The sequence below is a fragment of the Vombatus ursinus genome, unplaced genomic scaffold (assembly GCF_900497805.2).
Source record: "Vombatus ursinus unplaced genomic scaffold, bare-nosed wombat genome assembly UNPS02011369.1, whole genome shotgun sequence".
NCBI classification, from domain to species: domain Eukaryota; kingdom Metazoa; phylum Chordata; class Mammalia; order Diprotodontia; family Vombatidae; genus Vombatus; species Vombatus ursinus.
In genome coordinates this window covers 5,196,033-5,212,799 of record NW_020951147.1, presented here as the reverse complement: position 1 = coordinate 5,212,799, position 16,767 = coordinate 5,196,033, and the positions used below count along the sequence as shown (strand labels likewise).

The 16,767-nt window shown below is 56.8% G+C and overlaps 1 protein-coding gene across 2 annotated transcripts in view; it reads right to left on the bottom strand.

Annotated features, from left to right (window-relative positions):
* The window catches only part of LTBP3 (latent transforming growth factor beta binding protein 3), a 15,847-nt gene extending 7,386 nt beyond the window's left edge, over window positions 1-8,461 (bottom strand). For both annotated transcript variants that reach the window (XM_027856303.1, XM_027856304.1), the window contains exons 1-14: window positions 7,909-8,461; window positions 5,614-5,916; window positions 4,462-4,664; window positions 4,009-4,114; window positions 3,768-3,860; window positions 3,464-3,586; window positions 2,970-3,128; window positions 2,561-2,746; window positions 2,123-2,139; window positions 1,847-1,922; window positions 1,558-1,656; window positions 1,089-1,214; window positions 657-788; window positions 34-162 (exon numbers count right to left, since the gene is read on the bottom strand). In XM_027856303.1, coding sequence (XP_027712104.1) covers window positions 34-162; window positions 657-788; window positions 1,089-1,214; window positions 1,558-1,656; window positions 1,847-1,922; window positions 2,123-2,139; window positions 2,561-2,746; window positions 2,970-3,128; window positions 3,464-3,586; window positions 3,768-3,860; window positions 4,009-4,114; window positions 4,462-4,664; window positions 5,614-5,916; window positions 7,909-8,215 — 2,059 coding nt within the window. In that variant the 5' untranslated portion in view covers window positions 8,216-8,461. The remainder of the gene's footprint in view (window positions 1-33; window positions 163-656; window positions 789-1,088; window positions 1,215-1,557; window positions 1,657-1,846; window positions 1,923-2,122; window positions 2,140-2,560; window positions 2,747-2,969; window positions 3,129-3,463; window positions 3,587-3,767; window positions 3,861-4,008; window positions 4,115-4,461; window positions 4,665-5,613; window positions 5,917-7,908) is intronic.
* Between the last annotated feature and the right edge of the window lie 8,306 nt (window positions 8,462-16,767).

Below are 16,767 nucleotides of genomic sequence, written 5' to 3'. Positions count from 1 at the left end.
CCGCCCCGGGCCCCCTCCCCGCCCCGGGCCTACCTTCGCACAGCGGTTGCCGGGACGGCTTGGTACGGTAGCCTGGGTAGCAGCTGCACTTGTAGTTCCCGGGGAAGTTGATGCAGAAGCCGCCGTCCCCGCACAGGTGGGGCTTCACGCACTCATTGAGATCTGAGCCCGGGATGGGGAAAAGACAGGGGCCGGGCTCCAGGCTCCAGGCTCCGCCCCTTCAGGGGCCTGCCCCAATGAGAGCCAGTCCTTCCATAGGGCCTGCCCCTTCAGCAGAACTAACACCTTACCCTCCAGGTGCCGTAACCTCCTGAGGCCCCGCCCCTCAGGCCCCTCATTTGCCTAATCCCCGCCCCAATAGCGCTGCCTCCACAGGCCACGCCCCTCTTCAGGCCGTGACCCACCACAGGACTGCATCTGAACCCACCCTTCTCTAAGTCCCGCCCTATTGGTCCCTCCTCCCACGTCCCCAAGGAATCCACAGAGCTCTTCCTAATACTCCTTAGCCACACCCACGGAGGCCTGGCCTCGCCCCACCCCTCTCCAAGCTCCTCCCCGGGGCCCCGGCTGTCCATTGGCCACGCCCCCACCCCAGCTGCCCCAAGCCCCACCCCCAGGGCCCCCCCCACTCCAACCTGGCCAAACCTCGCCCTTACCCACGCAGGAGCGGCCGCCTGGGGTGACTTGCAGCCGGTAGCCCCGGTTGCAGTGACAGTTGTACGAGCCTCCCGTGTTCATGCAGACGCCCTTCCCAACTCCGCAGGGCTCAGTCTCACATTCGTTCACATCTGTGGGAGGGCGAGACAGGGAGATGTCGAGGAGGGTCCTTGGCCCCCTGACCACCGCGGGCCCCGCGTGAGCTCTGGCGTCGGAGATCGAGGCGCCCCTTGCCCCACTGAGGCTCAGCCCCCCTCCCTCTATCCTCGACCCCCTCCTCCCGTGGGCCCCGCTTGAGCTCTGACATCAGGGGTCGAGGCACCCCTTGATCCCACTGAGTCTTAGCCCCCTTCCTCCATCCTCGGCCCCCTCCCTGCCGTGCGCCCCGCGCGCGTGCTCTGCGGTGCCAGGCCCCCGACGCTCCCACTCACCGACGCAGTACATCTGCTGCGGATGGGGCCGGTAGCCCGGATAGCACTGGCACGAGTAGCCCGAGGGGCCTGGGACGCACTCTCCGTGGCCGCAGATGTTGCGGTTCACCCGGCACTCGTCAGTTTCTGTGAGGAGAGCGGAGCCCTGAGGAGCCGGGGACCCAGGCAGCCCTGCTCGGTTTGTTGATGGCCTTGCCTGGCCAGGCAGGCCCCAGGCTGGAAGGGGAGCGGCGATCAACTTCCCCGTGGCCCCACTCCCGGTCCCGGGACCAAAGCTCCCCTCCCTGGCGACCACTCCCCTTGCTGTGATATCTCCGCTTATTAGAATGGAAGCTCGTGGGGGCCAGGGACTGGGTCTTTTTCTGTCTCTGTGTCCCCAGAAGCCGGAACTTAAAAGAACTGAATCCATGTGGCTGCGGAGGTGATCCCGGCAGAAGCAGGCCCTGCCTGGACAGAATGCGTGGCTTACCTGTCACCTGGGTTGGAGCGATCTCCACGGCGCTCCTGGATGGGAGCAGATCGGGAGGGATTCTGTGCACAGCTGGCGGGGTGGGGCGGGAAATCAGTTCTGGAAGAAAGAACTCAGTACGTGACTGATTCACTTGGGTGGTGGAGCTTTGTCCAAGCGCCATCTCTGCGGACTGACCTCCAGGAAACAAGGCTAGCTCTCCCCTCCTCCCCAGCAGACCCCCACCTGCATCCCAGGGCTGGTGAGGCTTTTCCTCCCTGCCGTGTCCCTTTCCCCTTCCCTGGTTCACCTGGGTAGGGGCGCACTGGCGGCAGCGTGGTGACAGGGGATTGGCCCTGTTGAGCTGAGCGCTCCTCGGAGTCCATCTGAGGATGGGGTGGGGAGAACGTGGAGGGAAATAAAGCAGCCTTGAGCTCAGGTGTCAGCCTCCTGGGCCCTGCCTACCGTTCTCCTAACTTCGTTGCTTCATCATCCCCATCCCTCTCCCAGGTGAGCCCCGGGCCTCTCTGCCTCTCTTTGCCACTCCCCAGCTGAGCAGTGGCCAGGCTCTGGCCTGTATACTCACAGAGTCCGTGGTCACTCCTGGAAGAGAAAAAGCCAGCGTTTAGAAGACGGGTTTGGGAGAGTCTGAAACACAGTTGGGGTTAGAGACTGGTGGAGGTTTCACAAACAGACAGGGAATTTGGTTAGAGCCCCAGGTAGTGTCCTGGTGGAGGTGGTCAGGGCTTCTGAAGGATACACTCCACACATTTCAGCAGGGTGCCCAGGGCGTTGGGGGGTGGCCCAGAGAAGGACTGGGGGGTGGGGAGAGATCTGGGTCCTGATGGGGTATTGTTCATGGTGATAGACTGAGGTTGAGCCCAGAGTCCCAAGCAGACATTTCTACCCTTGGGGTCCCTAGCATAAGACAGGGGGGAGTGTTTGGAGGACAGTGCTTTTGGCCTTCTGCTCTCCCAGTCATGGGTCTGATTCAGTCGCCATGACTAGGGAGCTAAGCTCTTACCTTTATCCTCCTCCAGCTCCTCCTGCAGCGGGGCCCGGCTGGGGCTCTCTGGGAGCTGCTGGGATTTGGGGGGCCCATCTGGGTGCAGGAACAGGGAGAAGTCACTTTCTCCTTGGATGGTGAGTGTCTGGTGGGAGGTCAGGATGTGGTAACCTTTTCCCGCTGGGCAAATCTCTTTGAAAGCAGCTGTGGCGGGTAGGGAAAACAGAAGTGAACTTTCCCTGGACATCTCTGGGGTTCCCACCTCCCCGAAGTAGTGCAGCAGCTGAGAGGAGCTCATGTCCTCTGGCGGTGCCCTGGGGCTTCTCACAGATTGCTTCTCCCCCAGTGCCTGGGTACAGAGCTGCCCTCCCCACTCCCCTGCAGTGCCCTGGAGGCCCCAGACAGTGCAGGGGGGGCAGTGGCTGACCGGTGCCGTCGGCAGGGCACCGTTGGCAGCGGGCCCCCCAGGCCTTGCCCACGCTGCAGCAGCACATCTGACGGGTCAGGTGGGTGGTAAGCGGGTGCTGACAGTGCAGGTCAGGGCTGACCAGGCGGAAACAGAGACTTTTCTCCTCTGGCTTCTCAGCTGAGCATAGGATAGGAAGAATCAGGACGGATTCCCTGCCCACCTCGGGCACCCCTGCCTCACCACCTCCAGACAATCCAGCCTCATACTCCTGGGTCACCCTGACTCCGTAGCAAACTGGACCCGAGACCTCTGGCCTTGCTTCAGTCTATATATGTTCTCTGATCTGTCCTCATATGATTTGAATTATTCTCAACCTGACCCTTATGACCTATGACCTCCCTCTGCACCTGACCTTGGAATTTTTCCCAGGCTGCCCCTTCCACCTTACAGTATGACCTTTGACGCCCATATGATCGCCACACGGCCTCTGACCTTTCCCCAGGGGCTCTTACCCAGACACTGGGTTCGAGAGGGGCCAAGGCTGTGGCCAGGGGGACAGACACATCGGTAGGAGCCTGGGCTGTTGAGGCAGTCTCCGTGACGGCACATGCCTGGCATAGCACACTCATTGATGTCTTTGGGAAAACAAGGAGAGCGTGGATGGAGAGAGATGGTAGGATGCCCTCCCAACCCTGCCCATTTTGGCTCCCTCCTCCCACCTCCACACTGCTGTGGCCCAGGGCCCCTCCAGCCCATGGTCTGGCCTATCTCTGGCCATTCCCAACCCCGCTTTGCCCACCCCCAGGGTCCCCATACCCTGGCAGTGGGTGCTGTTCAGCCTCTTGTAGCCTTGGGGGCAGTCACCCCCCAACTCCCCACGCACGGGGCCTGGTTTCTGCACACCGGTGTCTAGGGGAAAGCATGGTGATCCATTACTGAGGAGTGGGGATGCAGGGGGGCCAACTGGGAGGGGAAGGAGAGGGAGGGTTGGGAAGAGGAGCAGGGGTCCAGGAGACCCAGCTATGCTTGGAATGGGAGGGGCCAGCACGGGACTCACACTGCAGCGGGGGGCACTTGTGACATTTGTTCTGACCCCAAGCTGTGCCAACGCTTCCACAGCAGTCTTCTTGCTTGGTCAAGCCTGGAAGCGGGTTACTGCCACACTGTGTCCGAGGAAGGACCGTTAGGTGCAACCCGATGCCTCAGTTTCCTCAGCTCCCCCTCCCAGCCCCCAAGGACCTTAGGACATCACAGCTGGAGGAGCCTGAGGGCATCATGTTAAGCTCCTCATTTGATAGAAAGGGAAAGGACTTCTCCAAGATCACCAACAGCTAGTCAGAAGCTGACTCCCCCACCCCGAGGCTGCCTACGCTCCCTCAGAGATAGCCCAGGGCTGGGTGCCGAGGAGGGGAATAACAGCCAGTATGGGAGCCTAAGCGGGGAGAGGGTGGTTCAAAAGGCTGAGGGGGGTCCCCGGGGGAGGGACTAGGGGCCCCTAAGGGTCACTCACGGCCTGCTTGGGTAGCGTGTCCTGGAAGCAGCGGCCCAGGGGCTTCTGAGTGGGAGGCCGGGGGTGGGGGGTCTTGGGATGGGGGAGGAGGTGCTGAGGGGGTGCAGGGCCCTCAGCACTCAGCCCTTCGATGCGGTGAACCTGGACAGAGGCCTCTGGGGGATGGTGAACTCTCACATTCACCAGGGGTGGTGGTGCCTGCACTGGAGGGCACAGGGCAGAGTGGGTCAGCGTCTCACAGCCTAGGCCCACCTCCAGCCCCCTTGGCCCCCCATTTCTTCCCCAGTAGCCTCCTTCCTAGCTGTCTTAATACCTCTGGGAGGTCCCAGAGCCACAGAGGGCTGGATGCCGCTGCCTGGGGAAGGGCAGCTTCCAGGATGGGCGTAGCTGGCTAGGGACCTGTCTCTGTCTCTCTGTCTCTCGAGATCTCTTTCTCACTCCACAGTTATCCTCACTGCCTGTGTAACCTGGAGCAAGCCCCTCTCCCTCTCTGAGCCTCAGTTTCCCTCTCTGTAAAATGAAGGGGAAAACGAGATCTCTACAGTTTCGTCCAGCCCTAATTCCTAAGAATGAATGACTGAATGGAAAAGCATGTACTAAGCACTTCCTGTGTGTCTAGCACTGCGATAAGAATAGACGAGCTGAGGCCATACTTGATTTTTTTTTTTTAAATTTTAGGCAGTTGGGGTTAAGTGACTTGCCTAGGGTCACACAGCTAGTGTCAAGTGTCTGGTCTGAGGCTGGATTTGAACTCAGGTCCTCCTGACTCCAGGGCTGGTGCACTTCGCCACCTAGTTGCCTCCCCATACTTGATTTCTTTTCTTTTCTTTTCTTTTTTTTGGGGGGCTAGGCAATAGGGTTAAGTGAGTTGCCCAGGGTCACACAGCTAGTAAGTATTATGTGTCTGAGGCCAGAGCTGGTGCTCTATCCACTGTACCACGTAGCTGCCCCAATACTTGATTTCTAATGGAGCAGAGCCTACACATGGAGGAGGCTCCTGCTACCTGAATCTCTGCCTCGGTCTCTCTCTGTGTCACAATCATCCTATGTCTCCCCATTCCCCCCCCCCCGTGGCCCCATTGGTGTCTCTCCATCTCTGGGTGTCTCAGGCCTAGTCTCCTCCCCTACACCTCCTTCCCTCAGTCCTCCTACCTTCGGCTGAGATCTGGCCAGGCCCCAGGGGCACCAGGAAGGCTGCATGCTGGGCTGGAGGCTGCTCCCCTGCACCAGGGGGGTCTGCGATCACCTGGACTGCATAGATGGCATGCTTGCTGGCCACGGGCTCCCCCTCAGGGGCAGGGGGCGGGGGGCCACTCAGAGCCCCACCCCGGCCTAGGCCCGCCCCCGCGCTGCCTGCTGGCACCTGGCAGAATCGGCCGGTGAAGTCCGGGGGGCAGAGACAGTGGTTTCGAGATGAACACTGGCCCCCGTTCATGCAGGGCAAAGGGCACACCACTGCAAGGAAAGATGGGCAGGGTGGGGAGGGGGAGCGTCACCGTGGGTGGGCTGTCCCTCCCACGTCCTAATCCAGTCCCCACTCTCCCTCACCCCCTCCCCAAACTGGACTTGTGATATCCCCAAGAGCTCTCCCATCCACCTCCGTGGGGAGGCATCTGGGCATAGACTCCCTCTGGTCACACACATACGCACACATGCATACATATGCACATACACACATACATATACAAGTGTAGGGTCGGAGAATCCAGAGCTGGGAGGTGCCTTAGAGAAAATCTACTCCAATTCCCTCAAATTACAGAGGAGGGAAACTGAGGGATGTGTGTGTGTGTGTGTGTGTGTGTGTGTGTGTGTGTGTGTGTGTGTGTGTGTGTGTGTGTGTGTGTGTGAAACCTGCCCAGGATCACAGAGCTGTGAAACAAACACCCAGGTCAGTCCATGGCCTCTCACGTGTGTATGCACTCCTAGGTACACAGACACCTGTACATACTGTGCTGTACATATACATGCACACACGCAGATCATTTGGCTACTGGTTCCTAAGCTCGGGTTCTGAGAAAGGACAGGACCAGCCCTGAGCCCTCTGAGGCCGCAGCGACCTTTAAAGATCAGCTAATCCCTTACTTTGTAGCTGAGAAAACGGGGACATTCCTGGCCCAGGGTCCCACAGGTAGTGAGCGACTCAGGCAGGGCCAAACCAAGGCTTCTGGGCTCCCCTGCCTCAGCAGTAGGCCTCGCTCTCCATCTCCCCGGCACCCCGCAGCTCTCCCCAGCCTTCAGCCCGTCTCTCTGCCCTCCCTCTCCTGTCACTGAGACATCCTCTCCCTCACCAGGCAGCTGCCTCTCAGATACCAGGGACAGGGTGGGGCAGGTTGTTGTGGGCTCTGCCTCCTGCTGGGGCTAAAGGCTGGGAAACCCCCAGCCCCTGGGAGAAAGCATCCTTCCTGGCCCATCCATCCTGTTGAATGGGGGTGAGGGGAGAGGGCCTCCTTCCTGCCCTTCTGAGTGAGTCACTCCTGGTGGTGAGCTTGACCTCCGAGTGACACCGCCCACCCGCGGCCCCGGGCACCGTGCCTGAGGGATGTGGGCAGCACAGACAGAGACAACAGCATAGGCAGGAAGGCCCTGAGCCTGGCTAGAGACGCTCATGCCTCTTCACGCACACACACACACACACACACACACATACATACACACAAACACACTTCCATACAGTCACACACAGATGCACCAATATTGTCACACACAGAAGTGCCTGACCATAGGAAATCCTGTGGACCACTGGACAAGGGACGAGTCTGCCCCTCTAAGCCTGGGGCTCCCAAGACTGGGGGATGTTTGGGTGGTGCCTCCCTGGGCCTGAGTCTGACTAATTACCCCCCAGAGGCATAATTAACGAGGGGCTCCTCCCTGCCACCCAGGGCCCCGGGGATAATTATTAGACAGAGCCAAGGACAAGAATTTGCCACCCCCCCCCCAGTGAGCCTTTGCCCTCACTTCTTGGGGCCTTCAGGGGGTGGGGGGGCCACCAGGTCTAGGGGGCTGAGTGTGGGGTCAGCAGGCCTGGAGGAAAACCTGAAAGGCCACAGACACAGTGAACCGGAAGCAGGGGCAACAGGAGGTGGGAATAGAGGCTAGCCTGGTGCCAGGGAAGGAAGGAATGAAGAATTTCCCCCTCAGCCAAGTCTGACTCCCCTCCTCAGTGCCGATCGACACTCCCATCCAGTCACCGTGTTCTTCCTCTCACTCCCAGAATCCTCCTTGGATGCCCCAGGCATCCTGCCCTCTGTCTTCCAGAACCAGGGAATCCAGGTGTCCCCTCCCTCCTCCCCCCAGAGTCCAGGCAGCCCAGAACCCAGGTGTCCCTGTTCCCAAACACCCTGGCCCCCATTGAATCCCTGCCCTCCACTAGCCACCCCAGGCGCCCCCTCCTCCCCGAATCCAGCCTCCCCCTCCTGCCGGCGCCTCGGGGTCCGGCCCCAGCCTCACCCACTCGGAAGCCGGAGCCGGTGAGCGTATCAGTGCTGTGTCCATTCTCCCCGATGAGGGTCATGTTGCTGCCCTGCTGGCAGCTGTCTCGGCACTGACCCTTCAGACACGTTCTCTTGCAGATGACGGGGGCAAAGACCACCTTGAAGCGCTCTCGAGCCAGTGCTCCTCCGCCCCCAGTACCCCGCTCCCCTGCCGGGCCCCCCAGCACCCCTCCACCCAGGCCCACCAGCAGCAAGAGAGCCAACAGCCCGGAGGGGGGCATCTCAGGAGGCAGAGGGAGGGGGGCACTGCAGGCCCAGGGCATGGGGTCCCGGGCAAGGGGCCTTCAGGGAGCTGGGGCAGAGGTGGTGGAAGGAGCTAAGCAAGAGAGGAGAGGAAGAGAGAAAGGGAGGGAGGGAAGGAAAAGGAAGGTGGAGAGATGAGAGTGAGAAGCACCAGGGTGGAAGGAAACTTGTCCCAAGTCTTCCTGTCCCTGATGGAGGGGGCCTGGGGGACCCCAGAAGGCCCGGAGCAGGGGCGGCCGGAGGCAGACGAGGGAGCGCACAGCTGGTGGGCGGGCGGGCTGGGAGCAGGGGCAGGGGCAGGGGCAGGAGTGCGGGGAAGCAGGGGTTGGGATGAGCCTCCCGGCCCGGCCCAGCCCGGCCCCGAGCTCGGGAGCCAGCGATCCCGGCCTGCCTGCCGCCTCCTCCCGGCGTCCCAGCGCTGCCTCCTGGCCCGCCAGCTCCCGACGCACCCAGGGAGTGTGGGGCTGGGCAGGACCCCGGCCAACAGAGGGAGGGACGGACGGAGGGAGGGAGAAATGAGGAGTTGTTTTCCGTGGCTGGAGCAAGCGAGGAGAGAGCAGGGGAGGCGGCGCTGGGGGCTGGGAGGCTGGCTGGGGGCCAGAGGGGGAGGGCGGCTGGCTGGCTTTTTAGAGAGTCACAGCCCGCCCTCGCCTTCGGGGGAGAGAGAGGGGGGCACGTCTGGGGCGCCTGTGCCCACCCGCCACACACCTGGCCAGGAGCTCCCTAGAGTCTCCTGTGCCCACTGCCCCCAGAGCAGGGAAGTGATGTGGCAGGCAGGGCCCAGGGGCCAGAAGGGAGATGCTGCTGTGGCCACCGCTGCGGGGGGGCTGGGGCCCTGCCCCTCTCCCTCTGCCCATCTGGACTGCAAAGAGGCCCTGACTCCACTCGGGAACAGGGGGTCCCAGCCCAGGCTCTGCTCGCTGGGGGAGCCTGGAAAAAGTCTTTGCCCTGTTCTGGGCCTCAGTTTCCTTATTTGTAAAAGGAGGAGGTTGGCTGAGGGTCCTGTCAGCTCCTCCTCCACTCAGCGTGAAGTCTGGGGCAAGGGTGGGGATCTCAAAGCAACAAGGCCCCATTTTGCTCCAGCTAACAGTCATACAACCTGAGGGCCATCAGAGCCTCCCTCCAGTCTCCCACCTGCCCCTACACTTCAGAGAGCCCCTAGGGATACAGGGCAGGAAAGGGGGCAAATCCAATACTCTGCAAGCAGGCTAGGCACAGAACCAGATGGCAACGCCTCAGCCCCCAACCTGCAGCTGTGGGTTCTTTCTGGACCCCCAGCTGCCCCCTCCCCATCCCTTCCTCAAACGTGTGGCTCTCCCGAGCCCCCTGACCACAGCTCCTCAGTCTCACTCCCTCGTACCCTTCCGAGAACCCAGGCCGTCCACCTCCCAGACCCCTGGGCCAGATCCTGGCAGTGTCTGGCCGGGGGCTGGCTCCCTGCCTCAGACAGTTCTGGCTGGAATAGCCAGTGCCTGAGCTCAGGGCCTGGCCCCTTTCCCAGTCAGATGGCCCAGGAGAAGATGGGGAGCCAAACAGAGCCAGACCCAGGGATGGGGAGGAGGCAGGCACAATTTTGGGGCCCAGGGCTTGGGAGACGGGGCAACGTACCCCAAGTGGAGAAACAGCAGTGCCAGCCCAACCCCCTCACCAGGGTCTGATAAGTGGATTAAGTAAGAAGCCCCTGGCCTGGGGTCCAGGCGGGATGGGCCAAGGGGAGGGGCCTTCTCTGGAGGAGGGCCCGCCGAGCTTTGTGGAAGGTCCAGGTTCCTGGGCTCAGCTCCTCCAGCCTTGGCTCAGCATCAGCGACTGAGAGGGGGAGGTAAGCAGGCAATGGCCTGCTCAGACCGTGGCACTGTCCACATGGCTGAACAGGGCCCTGCCAGGGCCCCAGATTATGGGAAATGCAGCTGAGCAGAAGGCTGCTCCAGCTGGGGGAGTTCGCTGCCTGCAAATTCGGTTCAACAAACATTTATTATTTTGTATTTATTATGCACTTAGTAACCACCCAGAAATGCTCAAATGACAAACACTGAGCCTAAGACAAAGAAGATGTGAAGTAGAAAACTTCTGTTGATGTTCATTCTTACAAAACGTTTGTAAAGTATCTCAGTCTAAGTGAATTTTATTTTTTTATTTTAATACAATCTCATTTAAAAGTCATTCGCTGAGTTGTTTTTCAATCGTGTCTGACTCTCTGTGACCCCTTGGGGAGTTTTCTTGGCATAGATACTGGACTGGTTTGCCATTTTCTTCTCTGACCCATTTTACAGATGAGGAAACTGAGGCAAATAGGGTTCAGTGACTTGTTTAGGATCACACCGCTAGTAAATGTCTGAGGCCAGGTTTCAACACAGGAAGAGGAAGCTTCCTGCCCCCAGGCCCAGCGCCACACGAGTTATGGGGGGAGTGATAGAATAGCAATGGCCTTGGAAACAGGAAGACCTGGGTTCAGATCCCACTTCTGACATTTAAAGCTACGTGTGGTCCTGAACATGTCATTGCACTTCTCTGGGACTCAGACAGCTCCCTAAGATTTCTCTGTATAGTCACGGTGACGCCCGTGGAGTTTCCCACCCTGGAAAAAATCACAGATCTGTTACTCATTCTAACTTTTAAAAAGTAATAACAAAACTATCCAGGTCTCCTCCTGATGTTTTTTTTTTTAACCTATCATGGATTTTTCTGGATTTCAATGAACATTTACAAAGCACCCACTCTGTGCTAACCAGCATGGCTAGTGGAGAGAGGTACATTTGGATGTGGCCTCAGAAGGCCTGGGATTCCATCCTGATTCTGATACTTGCTAGCTCTGTGACCCTGGACAAATCACTTAACCTCTCTGGGACTCAGTTTCCCCATCCGTTAAATAGGGAAAATTCTCCCACTTGCCTCCTGGTTCTGGGCTCACACGGACTAGATACTATCTCAGGGACCTTCAGTGTCTCTGTAGTTTTATATCTGCCCCGCCCAGTACACAGTTCCAAGTTCCCAAGTTAGCACTTTTGAAAATAAGGAATACTTACCTAGTACAAAGCAGGCTTTATTTCCACCCATGGAAAAGGCAGGAAACACTCCGCCCCTAAGGTCCCCTTGGGAGGGAGCTGATGGGGTCATAGGAGGGCAGGCCCTGGCTCTGATCCTCTCCCCCCCCAAACAGTCTTCATTTTTACAGTAGGGGAAACTGAGGTCCAAAGAGACCAGGAAGTGGTATAATTGGGATTTGAACCCAGGCTCTCTGACTCCAGGTGCAGGGTTGGTTCCATTCTACCACGATAGGTGTAATCATCAGGATTAGACATAGACAGAAACAACCACAGTGGGAGAGAAAATATGGGAGGGGGGTGTCATTTTGAGTGTGTGCCCAAGCTTTGTCTCAGACTGAATGGCACCTAAGCCTTCCAACGTGCTCTTTGATGAACGTTCCCCAACACAGGATCGTTTCTTCTCTTGGTAAGATCGATGAATGGGCAGGGCTTTCTGGCTCAAGAGATTTCAGGGGCAACCCGTACCCAATTGAAGGCATCCTGGAATCTGAAGGGTCCAATTGTCCCATACAGAAAAGGAAGCCTGTCCAAAATGGACATATGTCCAGAAAAGGGGGGAAATTCTTGTAGGAATAATAATTATTATTATAATTACATATAAATACATCTTTATAGAAATACATATATATATATAGATATATATATATGGAGAGAAGAGAGAAGGGGGGATGGGGGAATTAGGGTTTGGGGGTTGCAGTGATCACATGAAGGGAAATTACTCACTTCACCAGTGCCGACTCTATGTCTATCTCCAGACGGGTCCTATGGGGACTCAGTCTAAGGCCTTGGAGAAGTTTGAAATCACTCTGTAACTAGGGCAGCACAAATGGGACTTTGTCCCAAGGCACAGACATGAGGTAGAGGTGACTGATGGATGTCCTCGAAGGTCCTCTTCACTACCCTCAAGTGCAGCTGTGCCCAGGGGCCTGCTGAATGCTGACCCTCTCCTGCCATCTGATTGGTTATAAAGGCTGAGCTCTCCAGTGGGCAGCTGTCCCTCATCTGAACTGGTCAAATGGACCTCTGTCCCTAGCTCTTCTCCCACTCTCAGCTCTTTTACCGCAGGTAAAATATGGTCATTAGAAGATAGATTTAGAACTGAAGGAACCGTAGAGACCACCTACCCAATTCCCTTATTTTACAGAGAAAGAAACTGAGGGTCAGCTGACTCATCAGAATCCCAGCTCTAAGTCTTTCACTTACCAGCTGTGTGACCTTGGTGGAGTTGCTCCCCTACAGGAGCCTCAGTTTCTGCATCTGTAAAGCGGGGATAATAACATTTGTGTTATGGTGAGCACCAAAGGCTTCCCATTCCAGAGCCAGCTTCCTTTCCACCCTGCGTTGGAGGAGAGGATCCCTGGAAGGAACTAAGAATCTTTAGCCCAGAGAAGGAGAAGAGAAGACATGAACACATAATCAGACAATGACTTGTCTGAGGGAAGAGCAATTAGGTTCATTTGGGCTTGGCCCCAGAAGGCCCCTAGGGCTGGGGACCCACAAATTTCTTAACTGTTATATGTCTAAAAGTGGAATGAGCTGCTACAGTAGGTAGTGAGCTCCCCATCACTGGCACTCTTCCAGTGGACCCTGGATAACCACTTGGGAACATAGGGAGGGAATTCTCAGGTAAGGTACAGGTTGGACTGAATGCCTCTGAGGTCCTGTCCAGCTCTGGAATTCTGTCATTTCATCCTTCGCCCTGTAGGATGGAGGTTAGGTTGGGCAGGAAGGAGGGAGGGCAATCTCTTGGCTGGGGGGTGTAGTGTGAACAAGTGACCTGACATCTGGGGGATCATAAGAAGACCTGCTTCACTCCAGCGGAGAATTTATTTTTTAAATTAATTAATCAATTAATTTTAGTTTTCAATATTCACTTCTATAAGATTTTGAGTTTTAAATTTTCTCCCCCCTCCCCAAGATGGCATGCAATGTGATATAGGTCATACATATACATTCATATTGAACATATTTCCACATTAGTCACATTGTAAAGAAGAATGAAAACCAAAGGAAAAAACCCACAAGAAAGAAGAGACAAAAACAAAAACAAAAAAAAGAGGGAAAATAGTATGCTTTGATCTGCATTCAGACGCCATAGTTCTTTCTGTGGATGTGGGTAGCATTTTCCATCATGAGTCTTTTGGAGTAGTCTTAGATCCTTGCATTGCTGAGAAAAGCCAAGTCTAGCTCCAGGTTTTTCTGAAGTCCGCCTGCTCATCATTTCTTATAGCACAATAGTTTTCCATTACATTCATCTACCACAACTTGTTCAGCCATTCCCCAGTTGATGGGCATCCTCTCAATTTCCAATTCTTGGCCACCACAAAAAGAGCTGCTAGAAATATTTTTGTACTTGTGGGTCCTTTGCCCATCTGTATGATCTCTTTGGGATACAGCCCTAGAAGTGCTATTGCTGGGTCAAAGGGTATGCACATTTTCATAGCCCTTAGGGCATAGTTCCAAACTGCTCTCCAGAATGGTTGGATCAGTTCACAGCTGTGTGGAGTGGAGAATTCTTACAGGCACAAGTGGGAAGTCAGATTGGGGGGTGCAGGATTGTGGGTGGTTTCCAATGCCAGGCCAGGTCCGCCGGGTTGGGGCCCTCAAGGTGGGGGCAGAAAGCCCTCAGAGCAGCCCTTGGCCTCTCTAGCTGAGCCCCTCAGGAATGATCTTGTGGGCTGGCTGTTTGGGGGGGCCTGGGGCAGGGGTGCTATGGATGGATTGGTTCAATGCTTTCCAGGCTGAGGCCTCAGTGGGGCTGGCTGGGTGGGCAGAGACCTGGATCTCACCCAGCAGGAATATCTAGGCCTCGAGAAGACCCTGTCCGTCCTCAACTTCCCCTCATCCTTCCTGGGGTGGAAGGTCTGGGCCAATTAGAGAAAACAGGGAGGAACAAAAATTACGGACATGCCATGCAAATGGCCTGTGAACTTCTATAAGCCTTTCACCTTCTATAAGCCTTTCCTTTCACCTCTTCCTGTGAATTAGGAATTCACATCGGGGAGAGAGCTTCTCTAGTATCCAAGTTGGCTTCTCAGTGTGAAAGTCAGATCTAGAATCCCAGTCTAGAAACGAGAGCATTTATTAAGTGCTTACTGTATACCAGGCACTGTGCCAAGGGCCCCGGGGGAACACAAAGAGAGAACTCCCCCCACTGACCCACAGTCCCTGCTCGTAACGAGCTTCCGTTCTAACGGCAGCCATGAGGATTCAGGATTTGCCATCTGAATTCTGGCTCCGCCAAGGGAGGAGCTGTATGGCCTTGGCTAAGTCATCTCACTCTCAGGGCCTCAGTTTCCTGATCTGTAAAGTAGAGACAAGAACATTCGCTGGCCTTATGGCAAAGGGTCATTGTGAGGAAAGTTCTGGAGGCCTTGGCAAGGCCTGGCCTATGACATCAAGGCAGAACGGCTTCAAGTGGGGCCAATCACTGAGGCCTGGCTCTGTAGTCCAGGGAGGCTCAACATCGCTAGGTGGGTGTAGGGAGGGAGAGATGTTTGGCTGCCAACCACAGTGTCTCTGTCTGGGAGAGGAGGCCCTACACTTGTGATGTCATAGATTCTGGAGGTATTATTCTAATTATTTTAAGTTTTATTAATTTTTTTTCTGTTTTTTATTGAACGGTATTTCCAGGGAGAATGCCTCTGTAACAAATGTCATGCCCAGGAGCACCCCCTCCCCACCTCCCAGGAGAAGTCTCCCAGAATACCCTAGGTTCAAGGTGCTCTCTCCACATCCACCATAGCTCTGGAGCCCCTAGCAAAGTATTCAGCTTTACTAATCAGCCAGAAGACACAATGTATTCAAAGCAAATGCATTTAATGAAACAGCATAGTGAGAAAAGCAGCTACAACATACTGTCCCTCCTAAACCCACCAAAACAAAGCATCAGTGGGAAAGATGGACACAAATGGGGAACACATGGGGAGAGGACAGAACAAACACAGGAACAGATGTGGTCGAGGTACAAACATGGAGGGACAACTCACACCTCCAGTGCTGCAGGGTATTGTGATCTAGTGACATCATTGCGCCCGCCTAGCCTGCTTCCAACCCGGATCATCTCCACCAGAAACGTGCCTACACGGCACATAGCTGTGGCGCTTTTCTGGGCCCACAAATTTATTTATTTTTTGGCTAGGCAATGGGATTGACTTGCCCAGGGTCGCACAGCTAGTAAGTTTTATATGTCTGAGACTGGATTTGAACTCAGGTCCTCCTGACTCCAGGGCCAGAGCTCTGTCCCCTGCGCCACCTGGCTGCTCCTCTGGGCTCACAATTTCAGGCTTCAGGGGAAGTCCTTGGCTCCAGGGCCTCCTAGCTCTTCCTCATGAGAAGAGTGGGCTCTATGGAGCTCTTTTAGTTCAAGGCCCCAGGAGGCTTAAAAAAAAAAAAGTGGCTATTTAGAAAAGCAGCCAAATGCGCTAAGGTTCAACAAAGCCTTCCTTCGGGTGAAAAACAAAGACAGAGCTTTCCCCCTCACAGGGCGAGCAGCTACAAAGGGCTCTCTCTCTGGCCGGAGGCTCTTCTCCCCGGTGCCAAACTTTGAAGAACAAAGAGCAGACACATCCCTACCCAAGTAGCTCGCGCCCTCAGGCTCAAGCCTGTCCCTTTGAACTCGGGTCCCCAGGCGAGGATGAAGCTTCCCACCGGCTCCTCCAGGACCTTCCTCAGAATCCCATCATCCATCCTTCGAGGGCTGCTCGCCCAACAACTGCCACGACATTCTGGGGTTCCAGGCCCCCCGTTTTACAACTCCAGTCTCTTTCTGCTCTCCAGTATAAGGTGGGGTGGGGCTGCATGCCCGGGGAGGAAGGGGACTTCTCTCCTACCCCCTTGTGTCTCCTCCCAGGCTTCGACGTGGCTTTGAGGCCATCCTTACGGGGAACCCCCCCCCCCAAAAAAAAGAAGAGTTAAGAATAACAACCCTCTATGACCACCGAGTAGACGGTCTGCAACAATCCGTGCCCCGAGTCCCCACGTGTCGGAGGAGCCTGGAGGAAGAGCCAGATGGGGCTGGGATACTGCAGGATGCGGGGGGGAAACTGAGGCTCACGGAGGGGCCTTGCCAGGGTCCCTCCCAGAGCCTTTTCCCTTCTACTTCATGCTGCAGCTCAAAGAGGGGGAAACTGAGGCCCGGAGAGGACAAGGGACCCGCCCAGGGTCACCAGACTCCAAGTCCAGCGATGTGTCCACCTCTAGATCGGGGCACCATTTTGCGGAGGAGGCTGCGGAGGTCAGGCACGGGCGGGACCAGAACGCGCTCCCCCACCCCGCCCTCGGGCTCTGGAACCAGCCGTTTCCCTCGAGGGCGGGGCTTAGCGCCGCGGAGGTGCCACGTGACTCGGTCTCCGTGGCAACGCCTCAGCGCGTCCCAAGCTCTCTCCCTCCGGGCGAATCCCCGCCTCCCTCGTCTCCAGCACCGCGAGAGGGCCCGGAAGCGCGCCCCGCCCCCCGCGGCCGCGAGTGGACGATCGGACGATGACGTCACCCCCAGAGCCGAGGAGCGAGCCCAGCGGCCGCGGCGC